This window comes from Pagrus pagrus (assembly GCF_965226575.1).
Source record: "Pagrus pagrus genome assembly, chromosome: 11".
Classification (NCBI taxonomy): Eukaryota; Metazoa; Chordata; class Actinopteri; order Spariformes; family Sparidae; genus Pagrus; species Pagrus pagrus.
The window spans coordinates 14,055,369-14,077,103 of NC_140195.1; the positions used below are offsets into that span (position 1 = coordinate 14,055,369).

The 21,735-nt window shown below is 41.0% G+C and overlaps 2 protein-coding genes across 3 annotated transcripts; both read right to left on the reverse strand.

Moving 5' to 3' along the window:
- Positions 1 to 94: 94 nt before the first annotated feature.
- On the reverse strand, positions 95 to 6,750 carry LOC311264670 (mitochondrial glutamate carrier 1-like). Of its 2 annotated transcripts, none has more exons than XM_084365737.1 (10): positions 6,636 to 6,750; positions 4,635 to 4,744; positions 4,071 to 4,196; positions 3,225 to 3,280; positions 2,717 to 2,807; positions 2,513 to 2,628; positions 2,234 to 2,429; positions 1,979 to 2,136; positions 1,794 to 1,869; positions 95 to 1,708 (listed from the first exon to the last, which is right to left on the reverse strand). In XM_084365737.1, exons 2-10 carry the CDS (start codon positions 4,652 to 4,654, stop codon positions 1,549 to 1,551), a joined length of 999 nt encoding a protein of 332 aa, XP_084221863.1. In that variant the 5' UTR covers positions 4,655 to 4,744; positions 6,636 to 6,750; the 3' UTR covers positions 95 to 1,548. The 2 variants fall into 2 exon arrangements, with proteins under 2 accessions (XP_084221863.1, XP_084221862.1); XM_084365736.1 differs by having other exon boundaries at positions 2,513 to 2,631.
- Positions 6,751 to 7,857: 1,107 nt separating this feature from the next.
- Positions 7,858 to 9,737, reverse strand: LOC311264749 (follitropin subunit beta-like; the record flags this gene model as incomplete). The annotated part of the gene is made up of 2 exons (XM_084365839.1): positions 7,858 to 8,127; positions 9,615 to 9,737. The coding sequence occupies 2 exons, from the start codon at positions 9,735 to 9,737 to the stop codon at positions 7,858 to 7,860; spliced, it is 393 nt and encodes a 130-aa protein (XP_084221965.1).
- Positions 9,738 to 21,735: the final 11,998 nt, after the last annotated feature.

Consider the following 21,735-nt stretch of genomic DNA (forward strand, 5'->3'; position numbering starts at 1 on the left):
TTGCATCAGAAAACATATCATCATGTCCACAGTCAACCTGCTGTGATTTCCACCTTCATGTTATAGTTCACAGTCAAGCACCACAAGTAAACACTGCATTTAAAAATATTTATTCAGCATTTAGAAATCTTTATTTACATGCGCAATTCCAGAATGAACTCATAAATAATTATTTCCAACTGATTGAACAGTTTCAAAAGGTCAAAATGTTAAAACTGCTCAGTTTGAGAAAACTGGAAAAACAAACAAACAAAAAAAAGAAAAACAGGAGAAACATTCACATCAGCAAAATAGTCAAAAGTACTTGGACCAATGACATTTTCCAGAAGAGAGAGAGCACAGCCCAGCCCTGCACCCTGTTCTGCTCCTACATACCTGACATGACACGTTCATGCAGGCTCCTGTTTCTCTAACACCTGACCATTCACAGACAACCACAGTCAACTAAGAGAAAGTGGCTATATGCAGGTCATGTTGCACTTTTTTCCAGAAGACTTGGTCCCAAAAGCAAAGCGAATCCCATCAATACAGTCTCGTCCACCATCAGTCTAGTTCACCACCTTCGTGACAAAGGAAGAAAGCAGCTCCCCCAACTGCAAGAAGCCTTGTTGAGCTGCGTAGTTTCAGCTTGCATGTTACATAAAAAAAATTGTGTAGGCTGCCACAGAAGATTCACTGTGCCCAGTAAAAAACACCCAAACACCTCAGCCACATTTGTTCTGAAAAATAAACACCAGTAAGCAACTATGGTCAGCTGCAGTCTTGTGACTAACTATAAAGCAGCGTGGGTAAGCAGGCAAACAATTCACAAGCACTGTGACAGAAAGCAAAACAACACAGAATCCTTGTGGGGGCATCACGGTGGACAGCCAGCCCAAACGTGTTGTTCAACCACTTCAGTAATTCAGATGGTTTCCAAACTACGGTCAGAAGACAAAACAAATACACTATATACAAAGACAGGGGCCAACGTCCATGGCCCAGTTTCACATGTAACCCTTTAAAACAGGATCGAAGCTATTCAAGTTTCAGTATTCTGCCTCTGTTATTACTTTGTAAATGCTCCCAGGCACAGTCAGGTCCCCTTTTGCAACACTGTGTAACAGCGATCACCAAGATGTACAGGTTAGGGTTGCAGTGAAAGGTAACTGATAGGGGGCATATTTAAGGATAGGAGCTAAATGAGACGAAACAGGGGCAAAGGTTTGGTGTTCAGTCTGACTTGGGTGAAATGTTGAGATATGTCAGGCCATCAAGTCCCCCAGTGAAGGAAGGAATCATTTCCTTGTAATAAACTCAGCTGAAGCCCATATAGACAGGCCTGTTTCAACCTCAATCTCCTAAATAAGAGACAGTCATGCTAAAAGGTGTACTTTACAGCCATTTTGAAATGAAATGGCATCTGTCTGGTCCATTTAGCGTTTTACTCTGAAAGCCTCAGACAATAAAGAAGGTACACAGTAACAGAGAGCTGGGTCCATGGCTATGCCAGGGGCATAGCTGCCTGTAATTTAATGAGGCGGCAGAAAATACTAGGAAACAGATTGTTTATGCAGAGTAGATGTTGTGGGGGGTGTACCCCAGCAGGAACTCTCCAACTCCTACAAAGTACACAACCTGGGCAATGCCAAAGAGTGGGGCAATAACCAGAGCACGGCAACTTGCCCCCTTGAGGAACGCCGTGGGACCCTCCTTCTTCAGGATCTTTCTGCAATTCAAACAAGAGAATGAGGGTTAGCATGTAACCAGCCATTCATGTGAACCCTGCATAATGTTTGATGAAAGTCATTTACCTGATACAGTCAGCTACTCCATTGTACGTTTCCTCATTAGCTCCTTTTTTGAGTGACTGCAGCCTCGTTTTTACCACTGAACAAGAAACACAGAGCTTATTTTAGTTGACAACTTAAAACTGAAGTTAAAAATAACACTGAAATTCACACATTAACCAATAATCGGCATTAACCGAGTCGCTCACCGTCACAAGGGCTGACTGTCACAGCAGCAACGCAACCGGCCATGCAGCCAGACAAGAAGGACCAATAGAAGGGCACAGACGGGTCTTCAGATGAGCGCCGGCCGAGCTGGTGCAGATGTGCAAAAAGAGGGAAGTACACGACAGAAAATGGGATGTCCCTGGAAAGGCAACAACAGCAAAAAAAGATCACATTAAGAGACTGTTGAAAAGGTGGAAAAACAGTCCAACAAGAGCGAGCATCCACTCCCATCTCACCTCATCAGTGTGGCTCCGAGTCCCCTGTACAGTCCTGTGACTCCTTTGGTCCTCAGCAGCTCTCTGGTGATTTGTGTGGCGGACACTCGCGTGATTTGAGACGCAGGGCTGGTGTTGTAGGCGCGGCTCAGAACAGCACTGGTGCCCCCCATCTTCAGGGACGTTACTACACTGGGCATCACCCTCTGCTGGGCCGCTGACAGGTACAGGACACGTATTACAATCTGACCAAGGAAATCCCAAAACTGATATATATCCTGTGCATTTCCGTGTAGTTACCTAGCCGGCCAGCATCCTGCATCTGGATCTTGAGCATCTCCATGGGTGTGGTGACAATGACCTGGCACATTCCTGCACAGCATCCTGCCAACATCTCCTTGAACACCGTCAACCTGCTACTGAAGACGCATAGAAACATAAACGGGGTTGTGAACCAAGCATGACAATGCGGTACAGCGTCTGTCTTTTGGCGCCAACACTCACCCGTCTTTGCTCAGCTGGTGGCGGAAGAAGTCGTTAGCGGCTAGTTTGATGGCCTTCTCGGGGGTTACCAATGTGAGATTCACTGCAGCACCTGCAATACCAAGAAATGTCCATGACAAACTGAATTCTGATTAGACATAACTTATTTTAATTTAAAAAAGCAGAGCTATAACAACGACAGCAAGGGGTCTGTAAAGGAAATCCCCTCTCTGGATTACAGAGGTTGTCAATGGGATTAAGCAGTAACAGTTTTATGCGAGGCATAAACAGTCGTAGCTTCAGCGCAGGCCGTGCAGTGACCTGAGGTTTATGTGGTCACGTTCGTACGAGATGGACCGCTGACCCACTTCTCTACGAGCCTATTTATATTTGATCCGAGTAATAAGATATGAGAGCGTGGAGAATGAAAACACGACAAACACATCTGCATGATAGCCATAATCTATTTACGGAGGTCATTCACTAGGCACGTGAAAGAAGATGGCGTGGACAGCGTCCCTGGTCTTACCTCTGTACATGCCAAAGTAGCCTTCGGATTTAACTGTTTTTATTAGGCAATCCATCCTGGAGGGAAAGAAATGAGAGAAATTCAGACTACAATTTGCTCAAAAGGTCTATTTACCACAAAAAAGGATACATTTTCTTTTTTCATTCTGAGAATTTGGACCGTTTCTCAGGTTTAATTCTTGGAAGTAAAGTCACTGACACCTTACTCATCACTAGCTTATCATTCCTTGACATTCAAGGACTGTATTTCCTGCATTCTGGTGACATTTACAGAATGAAAATAAATCAATAAATAAGTAAACTGCAATATTTTTATGTCAAATAATTATAATTTTATTCTTAATTGTCAGAAAACAATGCAAAATAATTCGCCCTCTTCCATAAACGTGCGTATCTGTTGCATAAAGTAATATTTATCACTTTTTATTCATTCATTTTTTGCCCCGGCCTTTTAGAGTCCAGCACAACACTGCCCTATGTTTGCCTGAGGGGGACTGATGGAGATTAGTGACAGAAAGATCGGCATGGCAGATTTTACAGCCCTTTAAAACTTTACGTAAGAAACAGGTTTTTTCCCTTCAGGGTTTCAGAAAGCTATTTAAATGCTCTTTTTCCTCTCCATTATTCTGTCTGTCTCTCACTTCCTGAGGATGACGAGGAGCAGCAGTACAGCAGACTACACGCTGTACAGTGCCAGAAACAGGTTTTGATAACTAAAAAGGGGAGACAGTGTGAAAAATTGTCAACGATCTGGAGAAATATGGAGGAATTGTGACCCTGGGAGGAAACCAGGAAAGGACTGTGAAAATCGTGAGGGTTGGCAGGTCTGGGTTGCGGTGGTTCTTACATGTTCTTGTAGAGTTGCTGCCCGCTGCGTTGGTTCTGCAGGCGGGTCTTGGCCAGGTCGATTGGGAACACACAGGTGACTCCTACCATGCCTGCAACCCCTCCATTGATCAGTTTGGCTGGGAGACTGTTAAATGACAAGTCCAAACAGACATGCGCACAACAGTCATTACTTTTTCTCGTCACATTCCTGCATACGGAGCAAGATGGGGCACAACCAGTTGAAATTAATCTAAACCAGCACAAGGACTTGTCAGCTACAGGACAAGGTCAAGGACATTATCTTCATAGGAGTGTAATTCATTATGGCTTTTAAAGCGTATGTGTAAGGCATCAGGATTGCTACAGGACTGGGTATAGGGTGACTGCTTCTGGGAATTCCCAAAATAACTTGTCGACACAGTACATTAAACATCATATGAGCAGGAGGCATTACACATCCTACGGCTTCTGTGATTACATCTCGAGAAACAACAGCTGGCAAATGAATAGGATTAAACAAATCGAAGCATGCTTTATAAGGAGCATTTGGTGCGTTGTTCTGACAGACAGAGCAGCTTCATACCTAATCTGTTGCTGGGCCATGGTTCTCGGTTGTTGTCAGTGCAGAAGTTGGTCAGCACGGAGGAGGACGAGGCCGCAGAGGGAGAGCAGGCTGAGAGTCCCTGAGAGACGCTGAGCAAGGCGAGAGCAGAATGAAGCACAGGGTTATATATATAGAGAGAGGCAAGTCCAGCCCCGCAGATCCAGGGATAAATTCAACATTACTCTCCACCCACTGCACCGCCAGCCAAGAAATGGAGCCAGGGTCGGTCATTACCCTGCTGAAAAATCAAACCACAATCCAGATAGCTTCCAAGGATGCACCTGACTACTGCGTGATGGATTTAGTTCAAGAGGCAAACAGGTCCTCTGTCTAAAGCCTAACGAACTATATACACCCAAAAAGACAGATTTTAAGATTGCAGTCATGATTAGTGAAGATGATTATTTTTGCATCATAATTTTCATTTTCACTGAAAAAAAATATTAAAATCATGATGTTGAGACATTTTTTGGAGTCTGTACCAAACAAACATGTTTTCTTACAATACACTAGTCACAATTAGTTTTATTATTTTATTTTAGTTTAGTTTTTTTACTTTTATTGCATACCCATGCACATATGCACCCATATCCTAATATCCCTGACTAATTTTGAGTAGTGCATATTTTTTTTTTTGTTTTTTGCTGTCTGTTTCTGTGTCGTCATCTTTTTTTGTTTATTTATTTCTATGTATACATATACATTATGTAAAATTGCTAATGCTGCTTATGCACACATTTTACCTTTATCAAAAACTTGCAGCAATATTATCTAAATTATGCAGCCCTGCCATGGACTGTGTGAAGTCAATAATACATTTGTTTTAGTGAAGAGACTCAGACCGGTTAAATGACATGAATATGGATGTGCAGCTGCTGTCATACATTATCTGGGTAATTTCACTCACGGTAATTAGAAAAGTTCTACAAGAAAAAAAACTATAAGTGAGAATATAACGACTTTTCTCTTAGGCTTTCACCATTATTCCTCTAGATGTGCCTATACATGCAAAGACATGTCGTAAACTCGAAAACGCCTCGAGTTGTTTAACATAGCAATTATGTAATATGACATTTGGGGGAGCAGGCGTCAAATACTGAAAAAAATGAGCATGGATTGGCCAAAAATGTAGTTTCTGGTATCACATTTCAGCTCAAAATAAAACTAAGGGTTCATTATTTTAGATGACAGCTGGTGAAGACTTGCTGAAACTTCTAATCAGAAAGCCTCCAGGTAACAGAGTAAGGTGTAGCACTCATTTCAAAAAGGTAACTGCGTCTTCCTCTGAGTATATCATTAGATTACACAAGCATGGATAAGCCCGCACTTGAACAAAATGTGCACATCTGCTGACAAAGATCTCATAAAAGGTTTTTAAAGCATGCATGAGTAAGAAAGACTCTGGTCACACCAGCTACACTTTAAAAAACGATTGCGCGTCTACATCGCTTTGCACGGTAAAGCGCGTGGGACAAGGCTTCATGGTGCATTCAAGAGCACGTCGTGAACTCAGAAATATGGACTCGAATGGCCACGGAAGTTGTTTAAAACGGGAAAGATTATATTTTTCTTTCTTATTTTCCTTTATTGAAATATTTACTTCCGCCAATTATTAAGAAATGCTGCAGTAAAAGCTGTTGAAAATCACCACACAGATACCTGGTGTGAACAAGAATATGGTGAAGTTTATAGAAAACAATTTGATTTCATTTTTCTGGGATTTCTTTTTAAAATATGCCAGTATAGTAATGAATGCGTATTGGTAAGACGGAAGTATATATTTGAACAAAGACAAATAAGAAAGAAAATAGAATCTTTCCCGTTTCAAACAAACGTTCGTGCGCATATTTCTGAGTTTACGACGTGCTCTTGAATGCACCAAGAAGACCACCAATGCACTTTACCGTGCAAGGAGATGTAGACGCGCAAGACGTTTTTTTAAGTGTAGATGGTGTGACCGCAGTAGAAGAAAAAACCTACCTCGAGATGAAGTTGCAGTATATAAAGTTTAACTGCTGGCTCTTCCTCCGCACCGGGCTGCAGCAGGACTCCCTGAATGAATGACGGCGCCTGCAGCAGCAGCAGCAGCAGAAGATCCGGGACTCTCACACCTGACCTCTTCTTGACCAATGTGAGGAGTTCATTTGTAAAGTGGGATGGACCGACGCCTCCCAGAAGAAAGCTAACCTGCTAAACCAGGTGAGCATGATGCAATGTGTGCTTGAGGTTGTTTCATTGCAGGGATGAGAACTGTGTCTAACACAGGCCACATTGATTAATTCATTATTTGTTTTATTTATTTCTTAATTAATCATTCACTTTCACTATTGCAGTCAGGACTGGTTTGGTGCATGGCTCTCTGACACACTAATATGTCAGACGCAATCATCAACTTCACCTGTGCCTAGATCAATTCAATTGAAGTGAATGCGCAACAAGGATAGTCGGTGTCCCTTTATGCCCGTAAAAAACAAAATAAATGATTAAATCGGAAAAATAACAAATAATCATTTCAGGGGGGCTGCAGAGGAAGAATGGAGGAGTCTCATAGCCAGAGGAAAGAAGCTGCTCTGTAGTCTGTCGATATATACAAACCATTATTAACCATTACAATTAAGAGCATTTGTTGACACCACTCTTGCTAATGTAACAGCTTCCAATAGAGAATAGGTCTGATAAAAGTTTGCAAATGGCACTGGCAAAGAGGCGGAGGAGAGAAACAAGGAGAATCTGTGCTAAATGGGTGAACTCAGCGACAGATTCTGCGATGCTGAATCGCCCAAAAAGCCTCATACAAGGGCCGTCTGGGACAAATTGCACCAACTAGAGCAACTGACGGTCCTGATAATGCCCGATGGCCAACCGTCGGCCTGGTGTATCAGCGCCTAAAGTATGTACAATGTAGGCTACAGAGTGTGTGTCCTGCAGGTGCAGACATGAGACTTTATCGAAATGCACTCACTATGCAGTCATTTATTTCCACATATTCCTTGTTATCGCTTCATTTACACAGGCAACACAATTCACAACAAAGCTATAATGCATGCTCAACAGTGTTTTATTGCAATATCTTGCCTAACAGTCTAGAGATAACAGCATAGCCGAGGAGCTGAAATGCACCACAATAACATCACTGCCAATCGATAAAGTCCAGCAGCTGTATCATGTGCTATCCATGTGCATTGCCGGTATTAGCGTGTTCTCAGGTTGTCAGAGCAGGCTGCCTCTTGCTTTTCATACCGCCAAGAGTTGCGGTGCATCGGTCATAAGAGATTGGGCTGGCGCGGACACAGTGGTGTGTGCGTGCGTCACAGCGCCTGCAGCTGCACTGGTGGGCCACAGGATAATACTGCTGTGGGTTGACATCCTGAGGGCAGCCCGGCACAGAGGTGGTTCGGTACTCCAGGGACAGAGGCACACAGCTACGCTGGATCAGGAAAATTCTCCCGAGCCGTCCCCTCAAATTGGTGTCCTGAAAGAGGGGAGACAGGGTTGTCAGAGGTGAGGTTTGGTAACCCTTCATCACACACCTTCATCACACCCACCTATATGTATAATATGACCTATTGCTTAGTTACCACATACAGTACAGTGCTCTTTGTTCATTTATTTATTCCTGTGGAAAGAGGAGAGAGTGATTTCAAATGTGTCTGAGAAACCTGCCACTTCTGTTTTTTGGGGGGCTCTGGAATTTTCCTCAAGTACATTGAAAAATGTTTTACTTAAAGCCTGGATTATACTCCAAATTGGACAGTTACACAGACAGCTGCATACACCATGGGTGTGTGGAAGTTCTGTTTGAAGTTCTGTTTCACCACCTCGAGACAACATTCTTGCAATCGGATCAGACTCGCTGTGACATCCGTCAACATGCTGATGTTCTGACCCATGAATGGTCATTAATAGATTACATGACACACCTTGATTGCCCGCCCCCTCTTTTGCAATGGATGAAGAAGAAATGCATAAAGAAATACATACGTTTATGGAAATAAATAAGGAGAAGAATACAGAAATAAACACATATACATACACGAATACATTTAGAGATGTAGCGCTTTAATAAAAATAAATCAATTGATGAATAAACTGGAAAATTAAAGTAAATAAATAGCTAATTAAAGCAGAAGCACCAATGTATGTTACATTTTATATACAAGTATTTTCAATGTCTTTGGTGCATATAATGGCATATTAATTTATATATTTGTTTCTGATTTGGCAGTTTCAGTCCTCCATACCCACCTGTGTGCCACTGGAGCTCTTGGCACTCTATCTCAGCATGTGGTACCCACTGTTCAGAACCTTTGACTTATATTAGACCAGAATCTCACCCTTGAATCACCTGTCAAAACTTACCTCTGCCGTATGTCATAATATTAACTATTTTTTATTTGTTCTTATCTGTGCCTAAACTATTTTTATTTGTTGACTGCTGACTGTATTTTATATTGAATGCTTTCTTTTAATTGCCCTTGGGTGTGAAGCACTTTGTAACGGTTGTTTTCGAAAAGTATATACAAAAGTTATTATATTATTATTATTATTATTATTATTATTATTATTATAGGGACACATTTTGTAAATCCACTGCAAAATGAAGCAACTTATTATGCAGCACAAGTGGTTTAACAGGGCAGCGATGTGAAAGCTTTTCAGTTTTTTCTTCCCATGGAGAGGCCACTGCTATATTTGTGCAGTACATCTGTACTGGAAAAGTACTGGATTTCTTTTAAACAGTACCATTTACTTTTGTAAGTTAGAAACCAGTTCTTTCAGTGGAACGCAAGCCTTATCCTACATTATTCACAAGATAAGACACGTAATCTGAAAAGACAAGTAAAAGCCACAAAATAGACTTTGCATACATTAAGCTTTCAACTCAACAAAATCATAAACTAAAATGCTCAGATTAAGAGTTTCCATGAAAAGTGTGACAGAGTGTGTAGCAGTTGTCACCTGGGTGTAACAGTAGCCGCTGCAGATCGTAGTGTTGACAGCCACACACTGGCCACAGTCCTGCCTCTCAATCCATATGGTGTGATTCTTCAGCATACAGGCACACGCCGTCCATCCCGTCATCGTACACAGCAGCATGCATTTCAGCAATAATGAGGGCATGCTAAAAGTGCAGAATGACGTCAATATGTGTTGAATTTAGAAGAATGTGATTGTAAAGGAAATTATTTTAAATATCCAAGAGAGCTGTTGTGTCCACTCTGTTCCCAAACTCTCCACTGTTCCTCTCCTCTGAGAATATCTGAAAAGCTCATGTGCAGCCATCCTCTTTTATCCTAACCCTAACCCTCCTCAAGTGGCCCCAGCACACTTCAGTCTACATCATCATTCCAGAAATCACATGTCAGCCGTCTCAAACGTGTGCGGCTGCTGAAAAACTGATCCATGTGTTGATTCCACACATTTTAGGAAATGAGAAGTCCGCCTACCATCTTGTCAAATAATCATAATCACATAATCAATTGACAAAATAAAATGTCAGTGTCTTCATGAATAAAAATAATAAAATACAGATTAAAAAAAAGAAGTGATTAAAAAACACAAACAGTAGACATGACCCAAACCACTGAAAAAGCAATTAAAAAACCAAAACTTTACATTAAATTAAGTTGATTAATTAAACGGTTTCAAATTGCTATTAAATAAATCTGTATTCAATTTGATTATTAATCGTGATATCATTATGCTGAAGCTGGGTCAGCACACGTGTTTCTGTCTTACCTGAGTGAAAAGGTTATGCCCTCCTTATCTAAGCCTTTAATGCGTCCATTATTACCATCTGTTCCTAATGTGAGTAGCCATGTGCCCTCAGATTTTTCCCCAACAAAGTGGTCAATGAACGTGTTTACCAAACACAATTGAGGATAAAGAGAGCCCATAATTCTTCCTGGTGACTAGAGACTCGGGAACTGAGACAGTTGACAGTTAAACAGTAAACAGATATTATTCTCATTATTGTGAGAAAACAATAGTAATAATATTATTCATAATTATTCATTGCAATTATAACATTACATTTATTCAATTTTGTAGTAGTAGTAGTAATGCCAAATATGGGTATTTAGCCCATAATTCCTAGGGGGGCTCCTGGTGACCAGCTCTTGAGTTTGAGAGTTTGTTTACTGTTTGTAAACACAGGAATAACTCTTTTTCATTTCAGAAACCTAAAAGTACGGACGCAAAGAAGTTCCATGCTTGTGATTAATTTTTAATGCCGTTATCTCAAGATGACAAATTAATTATGTTGTACTCTAGAGATAACAAAGCTTGTTTAATCATGATAACAATCAAAAAGAAAGTTTTCCCTGAGTGATTTGATCTACTGTAGGGGTATTTACATTATGGCTAGGTACTGTTAGTGGTAGGCTTACATACAGGGGTCAGTTTAAGGCAGATGTGTTACTATTCAGTAGGCTACAACCAAAAGCATTTGTATTGGCTTAGGGAAACTACCTTTAGTGGTGAGTTTTTGAATGGTATACTCACCATGACAGTGCGCCATAGTCCAGGTGATATGTGAAAAAAATTTCACTCGGTACAGTCGTACAGTTTGGGGCCCTGACAACAACATCTCATGGCGACCATTTTACTTTCTGCCATGACAGAATTACGCATCTCCCGAACGAAACATATTGATACAGAAAAGGTAATGTATACCCCTATGTTTTAATGGTCAAGGATTACAGTGTCACGATGAACAGTATCATACATTGTTCAGGTAAGCAGTTAATAGTGAATTCAATGACGTTGTAAAAAGGAAACTTGAACCCATCTTTCGACGGGATTACAGAGTGGTGTAGTGATGACGTATTTTTGCAGGCTAACCCGGAAGGTTAGCGTCCAACAGGAAAATTAGGTCCACAAACTTAAGTCAAACATGCATTTTAGATGAACACTTTGAAATAACATGAAAAAAGACATTGAATTGTATGTAAGCTAGTGCGTGATGCAGGGGTTTTCCACCCAGACGTCGTTTGTAAACAAACATTGTGATTCTTTTGGTTTATAAAGTATGTTCATAAATAATTAAGATCGAAGTGTTGATCAATAATGTGTACTAATTGATCTGACATTTTTTAACTTAAATTAGTTGCAATAGTTGTGAAGACGCCATCTATGCATGTAACCCCATGATCTCTGATAAACATCATAAGAAACAAGAGGCAACAACCGTCTTGTCTGTTGATTATTGATGATGTCGTTATCTCGAGATAACAAAGCTAGTTTTCTCAAGATAACGAATAAAATAAAAGTCCTTTTTTAACTCAAAGTTGAATTCTGTAATCATTTACATCAATATATCTGCAATTTACACGGTCAACTAAACTACAAATCTGGTTCTAATTAGACTGTAATTCATTAAAACACGGACAGTTTAATTAGTCCACTTTTACACACCAGACACACCTGATTACCTGATTTTGCCACTATGTTCTGCTTCTGACCCGGCCCCTGATTTTGTTATTCTGTTTTTGCTTCACATCTCTCATGTTGGGTCACAGTTGTGTAACAAATCCATCAGATAATTGGAGAAAGTGGGTCGTGGACAGTTTACCAGCTATCTGCCGTGACACAGATCCAGTTTTTTTGAGACGAGTGGATTATTATTGGTGTGAGTTCATGAGGCAGGACAGCTATCTAAAATATGGATCTATAGTGGCATGCTGACAAACATTGTGAAGAGCAGGTGGGCAGATTATAAATCAAGGTACGATACCTCATAGGACATGAAAGGTTTGTCATACCAGGTCGTCACAGGGTTGTGCTTCGGTCAACGCCACAGATAGAAAGGTCCGGATTTCATTTAGGAACAGGCCAACTACAACTACAACGACTCCGATAAGGCCCTGGAACTGGGTCACACAGAAACATGAACCCCTTCTGTTTTAAAGGGGCCATGCCCCAGCCATGACCCCAGGACAACAAGTTCAGACAGTGTGCTTAAGAAATCTTGAAAATACTGTTTGATTTGGCTTAATTATGAAGACACCTATCAGACCTTTAAAAAACCCTAACACTTTATATTAGTATATTAAGTACTGCAGTGTTACAGTGTCATCTTTTATACAAACTGTGTACCAGAACAGTTCATACCAATACATATAAGGCCTGCGGAAAAAAAATCACTTTCCATTTTCCTATCAGTTGTTGATCAATCAGGAAACGGTAAAATGATGAACATTCATGAGATTCCCTACTTTATAGGACTTGCCTGCTGGAACCCAGCAGGACAAAATTTGAGCTTCCCACCCTGAGCGTGATGGCCGCCGTGTGAATATGGTCTATTCCATTATCACAAATGACCTACTGAACAATTATCTGAACGTTTGGGAGTAATTGACAGAGAATTTATAGGCTACTGTAGTTATTTTTTAACATCTAAGGACTTCTGCATCACTCAATAGCCTATTGGATTTTATGTCAAACAAGCAATATATACTATACATATATACAATATACTTTCATTCTATGGAGAGCCTCTGAAACAAATTTCGTTCTGTGTTCACTTGTTGCTCACTGAATGACAATAAAGTCTAAGTCTAAGTCAAACTAAATTAAACTTGGGGTACTTAAATTAACAAGGGGGTACCTCTGTGTGTTTTACTTTGCAATAAATGTCCAGGGGACACTATATTGTCACGGATACTGTCAATACTGTTGATTGTCTTAATTGTTTATTAACCAGGTGTGGACAGTTTGCATGGTCTATCTAATTCTGTTTTTAAAACTGTCTTTATTAACAACATAGAAGTATAATAACAATTGTCACACAAAAAAGTACCAAAATAAACTTTGTAGAAGCCAGAGGAGTCCAGAGTTAAAAAAAAAAAACACAACAAAAAAAAACAGTGTACTTCCTTTAAAGTGTTTTTATTATTATTGCTATTATTATTTATTAAGGTTTATTATTTTTTTTGTTACCTGATGCTTAAAAAAAAGAACATTTTTTTCATTCAGTGTGAAAAACGGATGAAAATGTGGGGGGAGAGTAGTCTGAATTGGGTTCTGGAGCTGTGCTCCACCTCATACATCGCACTCATTCGCCAGCCGCGAGCGATTCCAAGCCAGTGAGCGTTGCATCCGCTGGCGGTGCTGAGAAACTGCACCACACAGCTTCTCCTGCTATAGATGCTCACAATGACCCATGTTTTCTGTTCACTCGCTCACCCGAGTCAGGTGATGCCCTGCAAGGACAACTATTGGCTCTTGTCTCAGACCTTCCCCGAGGTGATTGGTGGAGTGACGAGCACTCAGCATGTGACCTCTACAATGAGCTTCCGCCCACGGAAGTTAGACTGCGAGACACGTCGTATTAATACAGCGGCAGATGTACATGTACTCTTTGTCACGGTGCGTTTAAATACTAAATATCGTCAGTTGTCGCTGAGGCTGTCAGTGAAACGAAAAACCCCAGTACAGTCATTGTACAGGTTTTGTTTTTACTTCTTTGTATTTTAGGTATATCAAGATGAACAGTTTGGTGGACGCCCGTGGCATGCTGGGAAAAAGCGCCGCTTTTCATTGGTTTCTTTCTAATCTAGTTTAGACTTAACTTGCTCTGACCACCTTTCCAAATAAAAAACAAAAACCTTCGTAATGTCGCGACTTTATAAGCCTACGGGGACGACACAGAAGGTGAATGCTTTATTGTAACTATAGTCAATATTTCTCTTTGAGTAAGTAATTTATTCGGATTATAATCTTCTATTGGAAACTACAAACAGATTGTGGGAACATTTTGATGTTTACTCGTGAAAAGTAACCTACTGATTTGGACCAAAAAGTGTAATTTTCCTGGAACTACATTATGAATGTAGTTGAATTTTGTTTTGTTGTTTGTTTGTTTGTTTGTTTGTTTGTTTGTTTGTTTGTTTTTACTGGTATTTGGTTTATTTAGCAAATTTTCAGTGTTTAATTCCCCAAAAATATACATATGGGGGCAACTGTAACAACACAAATAATACCCTCATATAAAAATCCAAGGACCACAGTAAAGACCCAAGAGTATAGATCTGTCTGTGCTAGTTGCAATTTGAGAATTACAAATGCTACGAACAAAAGGGCCAAAAGTATGTTGTTAAAGAAAATATTTAATACATAAATACACAATTGTATAATTAAATACCAAAATAAATGAATAAATACATAATAATATAACAAAATCTTTAAGTACATGAATTAATATGCAATTGTATAATGAGTGCTTTAATAAATACATGAATAAATCATTATAATAAATAAATCATTTTACAAGTGAATCTTAAATAAATTATTGATAAATAATGATTTAATGTAATGCTTAATTGTCACAATAAATAAATCACAAATTAATGACACATCAAATCTGTCTAATACACTTGTACCCTTATACTTTACTTTTACTTTTAACACTATTACTTTACTTTTATACTTAAACACATTACATGAGCAAAACAGTTGCAGGAAGAAGAAACACTTCTTTGTATTACCTGCCTCTTTATTATACCAGTAGCAATAATATAAAGGGCATCTTGGAAGAATTTCCCATTAAATAAAACAATTCAACATTTGCTTTTACAACACCTGACTGCATTTTTTAACATTACTCAAGGGATCAGTCATTTTCCCACACATTCCTTAAAATGACTCCATTTGACCAGTAGATGGCAGGAAAACTCAATCTCACATTTTGTTCTCAGTCATGATTGTGATACTGTGTGCCTGCATCTCTTGGTGTCATCAGTTTTCTTTTCCTCATAGGCAGCTGTTAACATTATCAGTCACCTGTGCAGCAATGTTTAATAACACTCCAGGACCCCGAGGAGATGTCATTATCTAAAAACTAAAAGCTCGACGTGGCAGGTGTAAAATGAACTTGGCCAGATGTCCCAGCTGGCGAGGAACACATTCGTCCCTCACATCCCTCAGCCCACAGGTAAGGTATTTATTGTCCTTTCATTTGAAGTGTGCGCACATGCACACAGACAGCTCCGTAGGCGGCAGTGAACATCCTGCTCCCTTGGTCATACAATAAGTGGCCAAGGCAATGTCCTCCCCACATAGAGAGACAAAAGCAAAGAAATAGTGGATGATGTTTGACAGAGGAAAAAGAGATTGTTGTGAAAGAATTATGAACTTGTGGTAGACTGTCGAGCTTCACAATGAATGAAATTAGAAAATAAAGCATCTCCAAGGACGGTCGGCTCTACAAGGTGTTTCTTGTCTGCGCACACCAGATGCTAACACATTTGTTTCACCTGCCAATATGGCAAAGAAAGGAGACATCTCTTGAAATTGATTATACAGCTGCCAGTGTTCTGCATCCAAGGTATCATCCCCTAAAAGAAACGGCAGCCTTATTTCACAGAGAGATATTTCTGGGGGCCATTCTTTTTTTTTTTTTTCTCGAGTAACCTTGGTACACCTCAGGAGGAAGAGGAAATAGTTTGACCCAAATCATCATCGGTGTCCTTGAAGACACACTCTTATTAATAACCTCAGGAATCTGGAGACCACCTCTACTCCTCCTCCTGTCTCCTGTACCCTATCCTAACTTTTATTCCACCTCCTTTTTTGGTGTCTGTGCACCTCCACTTTCACTCACAGAGGCCCCCACAGGGCCTCAAAATCAATCTCACAGAGCTTAAAATAATCAACCTAGTTGTAGAAGAGGGCTTACCAGCAGTAACATGTACAGTAGCTCACTTCCTCACGCCTTCCTTTCACTGAGAGTGAGGACTGCCAGCCACCTGAGGACTCACGAGGTTTCCGTTAATTTCAGTGTTGTTTTATTTCATTTGATTCATTTATTTCATACATGTGCAGACTTTTTCCATTTATTTCCCTTTATCTCAGAGTTTCCTTTAATGGGCTTTCCTTTCTTACATTTTTTTGTTTGATGTTTGTTTTTTTGTCAAGGAAGTAACAAATGGGCACCTACGGAGTTCTTACTGGTGCTGGAAATCCTTGAAAATACTTGAACTTAAAGGTGCAATATGTAAGAATCGGCCATCTGTTGAATTCATACGCAAAGCAAATAAGGAGAAGGAGTTGTGTAACCGCTAACTGTAGCTGCCATTAGCTAGTTAGCTCAATTAGCTGTGCAGCTGGCGGTTCAGACTGGGAGCTTGGAGACCAGATGTGTGTTGGTGTTAACACCACTAACACGGGAACCAGGGGCTAGCTGGCTAGCATGCTAACTTCTCTGCAACACAATAAATCTCTTGTTTTAGAGATTGTGTGAATGTAAAGAAATAGCATTTTTTAAGTTACAATATTTATGTATTCTGTTGCACACACTCCCCTGGCCTCCGAGCATCCAGTCCAGCTAGTTGCATGGCTAACTGAGCTAACTAGCTAACGGCAGCCTCAGTTAGCAGCAGTAAGCAGTTACCTAGGTGATATCCTGTCCCCCATTTGGTTTGAGTATGAATTTAACAGGTGGCCAAAAAATCCTACATATTGCACCTTTAATGATGAAGTTAAATAATCGTAATCGCCCTGTATCTTAATATGCAATTTACCTCAACTGTAAAGTGATACTAGCAGACCTGTTTGTCCTTTCACACCAGCAACACGGTGAAAGGGAGAATAACTTGGAAACAAACAAACAAACAGAAAACTTTAAGATAAACTTCATGATACCCTGTAACTGCTGGATAATTACAGTGAAAAGGAGTAAAGAATAGAACCCTTAGTTAAAACATGTAGGAAGAAAACATAACAAAACTAAATCCTGCCTATTAAATGAAAAAGGAAGAGGGAAATAAAGGTTATCGCTGCTCCATAATTGGTGACCCTTGTCTCAGTAAGTTGTGACCCTCAGACAGCTGAAGAAATATCATCGATCAGCCATGCAGGATAAATATAGCACCTGGAGGCTGGCCTGTAGCCACCGCTGCATACGTCTCCTCCTCACTCGTTTGGGTAATTAACGACAGCGTTCACAGTGACGCATCCAGCTAAAACTTCAAACAATCCCTACCCCTGCCTGTTACAACCTTTAACTAATGAGTTCTCCTGCCATTTAACGCTGCCACCACGAGAAAAAAAAAAAAATTGGAAAACTGTAGCCTTACCCAGGTCTGATCTAAAAGACACATTTAATGAAGTACAATCCACTGAAGTCATGGCTCTCTCTCTTTGTGTTCTTTCTACCTTTTCATCCTAATCCCATTGTGTCTGGTGAAACTCTTTTCAGGCGGCTATTGATTTGTAAAGGTATGCAAATTGTTCCCAGTAGTGAAGTCAAGGAGGCATTGCCCGGCCTACATTACAACTCAAATATAGCTGCGCCAATTAAGGCCAACTCTCCTATGCTACATTAAGCATGTGGGAGAAATCATTCTATATTAGCGTATTATTTATCTCCCAATGCCGGACTGTACAGACACATACCTTGTCAGCGGTGAAATCAGCTGTGAGGTACAGCACACTGAATTCCCCACGATTGTGAGCACTTTTGTAGAGAAAACAAAAATCTTTTTGCCCTTTGTTGTTAAAAAACAAAACAAAATCTGAGGTTTTAGTTTTGTCCTGATAGTGTGAATGAATAATGAGTCTGTTTATGTTTTTCTTTATTCCATTTCTCTCTTTTTCTTTCTCTTTTTTCAGCTGTCAGAGGAGGAGTGAAGTAATTACAACCTGCCTCTGACCCACACTGGCCCGCAGCCCAATGAAGGGCTGGAGCAACAAAAAGAGAAGAAGACGAAGAAACAAGACGCATTAATAGACAGGAAAATGGGAGAAAAAGAGGAGGAGGAGATGGAAGAGGAGAAGAAGAAATACAGGAAAGTGAGTGAGTGAGTGAGTGAGTGAGGGAGAGAGGGAGGGATGCTGGAGATGAGTGACGGGAAGAAGAAGAGGGCAGGCGAGATGAGAGGACAGGGGGGCGAGCAGGATGGCAGAGGGAGAAAGGGAGGGTAAGCTTCCGACAAAAGGAAGTGGGAGACAATCCAGCAAAACACATGGTGAGTGAGTAAATTTGTGTGTGTGTGTGTGTATGTGTGTGTGTGTGTGTGTGCACGCATGCACTCACACACACGCCTGAGCAACAACGTGGCAAGAGAGTGCAAGCAGTAGATGGTCACAGCCCTAATAGCATTATATTACTTGATGCCAAATTTAAAATATACGGCACAAGGCTAGATTGCAGGCTGTTAGGGATTTGATTCTAAATTAAGCCTCTAAGGGGAAAATTTGCATGTAAATCCATGTACTAAACCATTTCTCTATGTATGCACAACAATTAGAGGCATTTAAATCAGAGAGTTAAGACAACCGAGTGGGCGCCACGGCAGCTCATAAAGACACGTGCGCACGCACAAAGGAGTGTGCTCGAGTCGGGATGATAATTATTAAAATGCATCGTTTTCTCAGCCCCTATTCAAGCCTGTGAGGTTTATAATAGCTGATAAGTATCTAAACTCGCAAACACAAACACACTCGCGAGCACACACGCACACGCACACACACACACACACACACACACAATCTGCGAGTAAAGTCCCAGTGTAGAAAGGGAGAGCAGGGGAAGCAGAGGAATGGAGATAAAACAGTGTGAGTCGACAGAGAGAGAGAAAGGGGAAGCAGAATGTGACAAAGTGAGTGAAGGAGAGCCAGAGCTCTGAGCCCTCCTTCTAGATGGCTGCTGGCCTTGAAGCCTGCCGGCTCCGAATGGCACATTTGGCACAGGGATGTTTGCTCCGAGTCCACCAGGCTACGATGCATTTTGCTGCGCTGCCTGTTGTGCTTTAATGGCACAATTTAGTTGACCTCTTCTCTCTGCCTCGCTAGAAAACAGTCTTTGTCCAGCAGTGAAGAATGGACTTCAACAGTGAGTGTTTTTTTTTTTTTCGAGCTTGGCTTTGAAGCCCCCGTGGAGGTGAGGGTCAGCGCTTACTGTTGCAAATACAGTGACTCATGGTCATGATTCAGAATGAAATACAGTGGTCATCTCACACCTCTGCACCTGCCAGTTAGAGAGCCGGCATGTAATGATGCTCTCTCGGCCACATACACCCGGTAACGACATCTTACCAGGTTGTTGTGACCTGATATCAGCGTCCACCACATGATGGCCGTGCTCGTTTTCTGACGTTTAATATACCAGAAAGTAACAATCTACTGCACTCAAGTACATTTTAAAGGTACTTGTACTTTGCTTTACTTTGTCTGCTACTTTATACTACTACTCCACCACAATTCAGATACAACTGTACGTTTATCGCCTGGCATTGCTAGAGACGTTCTCCAATGTTTGTTAGTCTGGTCCCTCTCAGTTCATTTGATGAATTTTATTTATTTCATTGTATGTGATCAACAGGTGCAGAAACAAAATCACTCTGTAGACCTTCAGCCAATCAGAGTAACTAAACATGTGACGCAGCACAGAGTGACACATGCAAATTTTGGTGGTTCTTGGTCCGTTTTAAAGCAGGAATAATATAGAAGCCAGGCGTGTTTCTGAAAAAAAAATGGACATGGGTTAGGGTTAGGCAAATGCAGCACCAGAATCTTGACTCATATTTGATTGGTTCTGCCTTGGCAGGTTGATCTGAGTTTCATGAGCCTGGACGGACCTGCAGACTGGATGCTTGAGTAGCTAACGACTGAATTTTCACTTTTGGCCAAACTTACCCTTCAATGATTAGTGGTTTCCAAACTCACAAAGTCCAGTTGGGGCTCCTTGACTTGTGTTAGATGTCTTTCAATTGTTTATTTCACCAAAGAGGCATTTCACCAATAACGTGTCGTGGCTTACTGTAGAATTTTCAGTCCAAAACCTGCTAAATTAATAGAAATTTGTGTATCACGGCGAGTAATTTCCAGTTGACTTTTTTTTTATTCATTGTGGTATTAGTAGAAAGATCTGAATACTCCCTCCAACCTGTCAAATACCCAGGAGAAGGACACAAGAACAGACACAATTCACACTATTGTCAGACTTGATCCCACTTAAAGGTAATTTTTGAGGTTGTATTTGCCCTCAGCTGCACGGTAAACTAGAGATCATCACTCTAAACTGTGATTTACCTGAATTTGCCTGCACATACACTGTGAAGCTGGGTGTAGCTAGTGCAGAACCAGCAGAAACCTTCACTGATGAGACTTTATTCTTGGTGTTTCCACACACACACACACACACACACACACACGTTTGTACAAATGTATTTTCAGCAAATGGAAGCTGCAGCAGACTCAAGGTCTCTCGTGATTGTCGGAGGGAACAGACTGTATGCAACTGGACGAATAGGAAAAACCATAATGCCACACAGCATGTGTGTGTGTGTGTGTGTGTGTTCGTGTGTGTGTGTGTGTGTGTGTGTGTGTGTGTGTGTGTGTGTGTGTGCGTGTGTGTGTGTGAGTGTGTGTGTGTGTGTGTGAGAGAGAGAGAGATAGAGATAGAGAGAGAGATTTGGTAGATAAGCGTTTAGAACAGGACAGAGATATCTGTTGCTTCTGTATCAAAATCATCTCTCTCTCTCTGTCGTTCTCTCTCTCTTTCCACACACACACACACACACACACACACACACGTAAACCACTAACAAGCATGTGCACGGGCATGCAACCTCACAGACACGTAGAAACCCAGTAGTTAGTTCCTGCGTCATTACAGTAGCCATCTGTCAGTATGCAGGCACACACACACACACACACACACACACTTGGCTGTGTGTGTGAATCCACTGCAACACACACATTGCATTTATACAAACACACACACATTCACCCAGGGAATGTCTTGACTGTGCCCTGCTCGCCCAGCTATAGTAGTCTGATGGATTTTGCATGAAGCGTTAGATTAACGTGGATCAATCTGAGAGGTGAAAGGTCTCCCTCTCTCTGTGGCGCTCTCATTTCTCCTCCTCTCCTCTTCCCTCTCTCGTCTCTCTCTCTCTCTCTCTCTCTCCATCCCTACCCACATGAATCTGTCTGTTTGTCTGCGTCTGCCAAAGGCTGATGTCATTGTCCACCAGCGTGCCTCCAGTGTGTGTGAGATGAAATGATGAATGTTGAGGTATAATCCCACGGTTTAATCCCGGCCACTCCCAATCCGCTGTAGCCCGCACACACCGGA

Bases quoted from the DNA above. Each gene is read 5' to 3' on its own strand.
- LOC311264670 (XM_084365736.1), bottom strand. From the start codon at position 4,654: ATGGCCCAGCAACAGATTAG. The intron at 2,808-3,224 runs GTAAGACCAGGG...TTGGTATTGCAG, and splicing joins CTACTTTGGCATGTACAGAG to GTGCTGCAGTGAATCTCACA. The intron at 1,709-1,793 runs GTAAATGACTTT...TTTGAATTGCAG, and splicing joins GGAGTAGCTGACTGTATCAG to AAAGATCCTGAAGAAGGAGG.